The sequence below is a fragment of the Penaeus vannamei genome, chromosome 21 (assembly GCF_042767895.1).
Source record: "Penaeus vannamei isolate JL-2024 chromosome 21, ASM4276789v1, whole genome shotgun sequence".
In the NCBI taxonomy this organism is placed as follows: Eukaryota; Metazoa; Arthropoda; class Malacostraca; order Decapoda; family Penaeidae; genus Penaeus; species Penaeus vannamei.
In genome coordinates, this window is record NC_091569.1 from 7346197 (window position 1) to 7351196 (window position 5000).

Consider the following 5000-nt stretch of genomic DNA (forward strand, 5'->3'; position numbering starts at 1 on the left):
CGCTACATGCATACACTCTTTCCTATCTTTAACACACAAAACCAAAGAATTAATGCAGACATACATACATTAATACTTACACACACACGCACACATCGTTCCCTCTGTAGACGTTCCTATGACTATTTTAAAAGGACTTACAACTGAGCTGCCCGTTCCCCTTCAACCTCCAACGCATCACTGCAGCAGTCCACATCTCCTCCCGACTGGAAAAACATTTGCAGGAGCAGTGTTCGTGGACCTGTGCAAGGCGTTCGACCTGATAGACCACAACATCGTCGTCAGCAGGACCGTAGCGACGGGGCTCCGAGGGCACATTGTTTCAAGGATCGCTGATTTCTTCAAGGATCGCTGATTTCTTCAAGGATCGCTGATTTCTTCAAGGATCGCTGATTTCTTCAAGGATCGCTGATTTCTTCAAGGATCGCTGATTTCTTCAAGGATCGCTGATTTCCTCTCTGGGCGCTGCCAGGCCGTGCCCCTAAAAGGCGTCCTCCTCCCTGCAGCTTTTCTGTGGCGTGCCCCAGGGGACCAAGATCGGGCCCCTCTGTTTCTTGGTCCTAATCAACGATACACTGTGTGACACCCCGATAATCAACGATACACTGTATGACACCCCGATAATCAACGATACACTGTATGACACCCCGATAATCAACGATACACAGTATGACACCCCGCACAGGTGGAAATACTTCGACGATACCACATTCGCAGGAGACGTCGACAACAGTTGTCCCAGCCACTCCAAACCACCATCAGCCACCTCCTCACTTGGACGACAGCCAACCACGTCACTGTTAACAAGCTGGAGACCGTTGTCCTGCACCTCGCCACCACACCCACCCCACGCCATCACGCATTCTGGCTGACCACTCACTGGACGCGGTGCCCACCATCAGACTGCTCGAGGTCATCACCGACAATGAGCTTTCGTGGGACCATCACATCGCTACCAAGATCAGATCAGCCTCATGTAGACTCGATATCTTCTACCGATTGAAGTTACTTGGTCTCCCAAAATCGGAATTGTCCACCATCTTCAAACTGTCCATACACCCCAGACTTACGTACACATCGCCAGCATGATCATCCAGCCTCAATAACACACAGTTAAATAAGCTAGAAAAAAGTCCAAACGAAATGCGGTTAAAAGTCATCCTTGGCCCACAATACAGCAGCCATGACAACGCCCTTGAGTCTTGGCCTCCCAGCCCTAAAGGACCTTTTCCCCTGCAACCTCCTCAAGTTTGGCGAGCAGGTGCTGGGCAACCCCCGCCACCGCTACCTCCTCAGCTTTTTTTTCCAAAATCCTGAGCCATTGCAAACGAATGTACACAAAATATCTAGCTGAGAGCAAAGAAGTTGATGTAAAATATTTTGACTTTGCAAAAGCTTTCGATAAGGTCGACCAGAGAATTCAACTCCATAAGCTAAAGGACTTTGGAGTCAGAGGAAAAATGGCATACCACAAGGTTCAGTTCTTGGACCTCTGTTGCTCCTAATTATGACTAGGAACATTAATGCAGATGTTAAGCACTTCATTGTAACATCTTTTGCTGATGTCAAAGTAATAAGTACGCCATCAAGATTAATAGAGGGTGAAGACAAACCAAGAGAGGTCCTACATGGCACATATCAAAGTTTGAATTTCAATACATTTAGATTTGAACTACTACTTGTATAGAAATCTGAAGGCTAACGAAAAGGATACTTTTCAGAATTTTTTTTTTATTTAAGTGAAACCGCAGATGGAATCATACATATGTCAATTTGTCATTTTTCATTCTATAACAAGAATGATACTTATCATAAAAAAGTTATTGTAATAATTATAGCAATAACGATATTAACTAAGGTAATAATAGTAATAATTCCAATAGCAAAAATAATAAAAATAAAAGAAAATAACAATAATAATAATAACTAAATATAATAATAATAACAATAATAATATATAAGCCCAATAATATGAAAGTAGCTAAATATCTTTTTAAAAATATAAAGTAAAACATATTAAATATTTATAGACTGGATGGCGTTCATGTAAATAGCCAGCATTGACATGAATCACCTGATTAATAAAATAGAAGATTCAACAACTAGGAATTCCACTGGTTATTGTAAGTTAATTATCATAATTTATAGATTTAATTACATAATAACTCTCCCATTCTATAGTGCAACATTCTAAGAAACGATCGTTTTTTTTTTGTTAACTTTTTATATATAAATAATGCTAATAAATATTAATGTGGATACCAGCTCCAGTTATAACTATGCAACAATAAATAAAAAAAGGTTTTCTAAGACAGATCAAAAAAAGAAAATATCTAACTAAGGATTTTGTAGTAAGTATAAACACGAAATTCTACAGGATAGGCACAAAAACGAATATAACAGATAAGGACAAAAAATCAAAACTGAAAGAGATACAATACGAAAATACGAAGAAAGAAAGAAAAAAATATACCTTTTGAGCTTCAGGTTCATATATCTCTTTTCTTTTCCATCGATTCATCTTTGAAGGAACGGAAATACGAACTCGAAACTCGATGGATATTTTTTCCTTCCCTTTTCCTCTTGCTGTGTCTGTGTCTCAGTCCACAGATAAATATGGCAACGGTTCAATAAATAAAAATCGTGGCGCTTCTTCCCTCCATGTCCCCTGTCCCTTCTCGCCGAGGCCGCCGCCCGCCGCCCGAACGCAGCCGACGGGGGGGGTACGCCCACTTGGCGGGGCCTCGACGCCTCCCTCTAGGTCTCGGGCGCGGTCCTCGGCACCCTGGAGAGCGGCAGGGGCTGCGAGTGAGCGTAGAGGGCGCGGGCGTGATTCGAGATGTTGAAGTAGTAGTGGGGCGTGGCGGCGTCGACGGTGCCCAGGGTCGACACCTCCGGGGCCTCCGTCGGGGGCGCGGGCGGGGCGGGGGGAGGGGGAGGGGGGAGGAGGCCATTGCTGGGAGGGGGGATGTGGGACTGGGGGCGTGGGGGGAGACGGGGGCGCCGCTGTGGAGGGATGTTCACCAACACTCGAGGGGCGTCTTCCTCCTCCTCCTCCTCCTCCTCGTCTTCTTCTTCTTCCACCTCTTCTTCATAATTTTCTTCATCTTCTTCCTCTTCTTCCTCGTAGGCAAAGTCATCTTCGTCGTCCTTTGGGAAGAAAAACAAAGGAGTCACAATCATTTCCTTTTTCTACGTGCAATACATAGAATATGCCACAATAAAACTTTAATTCCATTAGAGAGAAAAAACAATAACTTGAGAACAATAAAAACAACAATTACAGTGAAAACAACATTTACAACACATAAAAAATAATAACCAAAACAACAACAGATACTTCTAACAATGAATATACCAATTCCAATAATCTCACCAGGAACTAAAATCAACAACGAATAATAACAACAAAAACAACAACAAAAACAGCAACAACACTCACATCCCTGAGCCTGGGCACTCGAGCGGCTCCCATGAAGAGATCCTGAGGGAGGTCGTAGCACTTGCACACACAGCAGGAGGGGAACCGGAACCAGTCACTGCAGGGGGAAGAGTCTATCGTTATGGACAGGGTCGAAGGGTTTCAGAAATGTATACAAAGGACAAATGCACATATATCTAGATTTATCTATCTGTCTCTGTATTTGTCTCTGTCTCTATCTGTCTGTCTGCTCTCTCTGTCTGTCTCTGTCTATATGTCTGTATGTCTGTCTGTCTGTCTGCCTCTGTCTGTCTGTCTGTTTCTGTCTGTCTATCTCTGTCTGTCTGTCTCTGTCTCTCTCTGTCTGTCTCTGTCTCTGTCTGTCTCTCCCACACACGTCAGGATCGATCTCAAACTCGCCTGAAAATTCCCCGGCACTCGTTGTTGGGGTCGAAGGCCAGGAGTTTGTGGAGGCGGTACTGCTGCTCGCATCGGCACCCTTCGCGGCAGTACATCTGGCGGTGTTCGTACCTGGGGGAGGACGGGAGTGTGAGCGGTGCCTTGGTGTTTCGTTTCTCTCTGTTTCTGTCTCTCTCTGTCTCTCATTCGCTCGCTCTCTCTCTCTCTTTCTCTCTCTCTCTCTCTCTCTCTCTCTCTCTCTCTCTCTCTCTCTCTCTCTCTCTCTCTCTCTCTCTCTCTCTCTCTCTCTCTCTCTCCCTCTCTCTCAGATTCACCAATCCGCATAAACAAGAAAATGCAAACCATATTTCAATAAGAGAAAAAAAACGATCACATAAAAAACATATTAACAAAGCAATATCAAAATAAAGAACAGAAGAAAAAAAATATGCACTTACTTGCAACGTTCCCACTGCACGTATTGCTCGAAGGGATAAAGATTGAGGAGTGCGAGCGTCTCTCCTCTCGTGTTGTTGGCCCAATAAGGAGCCACAAACTCCTCCTTCACTGGACATGCGTTCCTGAATAAGGTATGGAGAGGGTTTGAATGGCATGCGTTTTGTTGAACTCTTCTTAAAAAGCGATCTAAAAGCATATACGGAGAATTGATCTTCATTTGTTTTCGATGAGGAAAATAGCGTTCCTGAATAAGGAATAGAAAGGGTTCGAATGTCATGTGCGGTGTTGAAGTCTTCTAAAAAAGAGGAAGAAAAAAATCTAAAAGCATATACGGAGAATTGATCTTCATTTGTTTTCGATGAGGAAAATAGTGCGTTGAAAACGTAAGGTTCTGATGCCCTATGCATTTATGATGAATATAAAAGCTAGTTCGTATGGTTTATGTCGGTTTTCTATTGTTCTTCATTTCTTATCTTAATAGTCAGTTCCCTGAGTAAAAGAAATACATCTTAAAATTCTACGTCTGTGCACTACCTACAAAATAAAACAGACTGTACGTCACGGCAAAGAATATCCATTGTCACAAATGGAATTAGAACTAAAAACATTACTTTCTTTCCATATTCCAAACGTCAAAGAACCCGGCATTTAAATCATGGGCACGAGTACGCATGGGCTTAAGAGAATAGCGAAGCCAAAGACCGTGGCTTTGTGCACTCAC

At 43.2% G+C, this 5000-nt stretch overlaps 1 protein-coding gene across 2 annotated transcripts in view; it reads right to left on the reverse strand.

The window, feature by feature from the left end:
- Positions 1-1724: 1724 nt before the first annotated feature.
- The window catches only part of spz4 (Spaetzle domain-containing protein 4), a 30390-nt gene continuing 27114 nt past the window's right edge, over positions 1725-5000 (reverse strand). Inside the window, exons 6-9 of one of the 2 annotated variants that reach the window (XM_070135816.1) lie at positions 4279-4401; positions 3842-3952; positions 3443-3539; positions 1725-3150 (exon numbers count right to left, since the gene is read on the reverse strand). In XM_070135816.1, coding sequence (XP_069991917.1) covers positions 2758-3150; positions 3443-3539; positions 3842-3952; positions 4279-4401 — 724 coding nt within the window. In that variant the 3' untranslated portion in view covers positions 1725-2757. The remainder of the gene's footprint in view (positions 3151-3442; positions 3540-3841; positions 3953-4278; positions 4402-5000) is intronic. The other variant, XM_070135817.1, reaches the window with a different exon arrangement.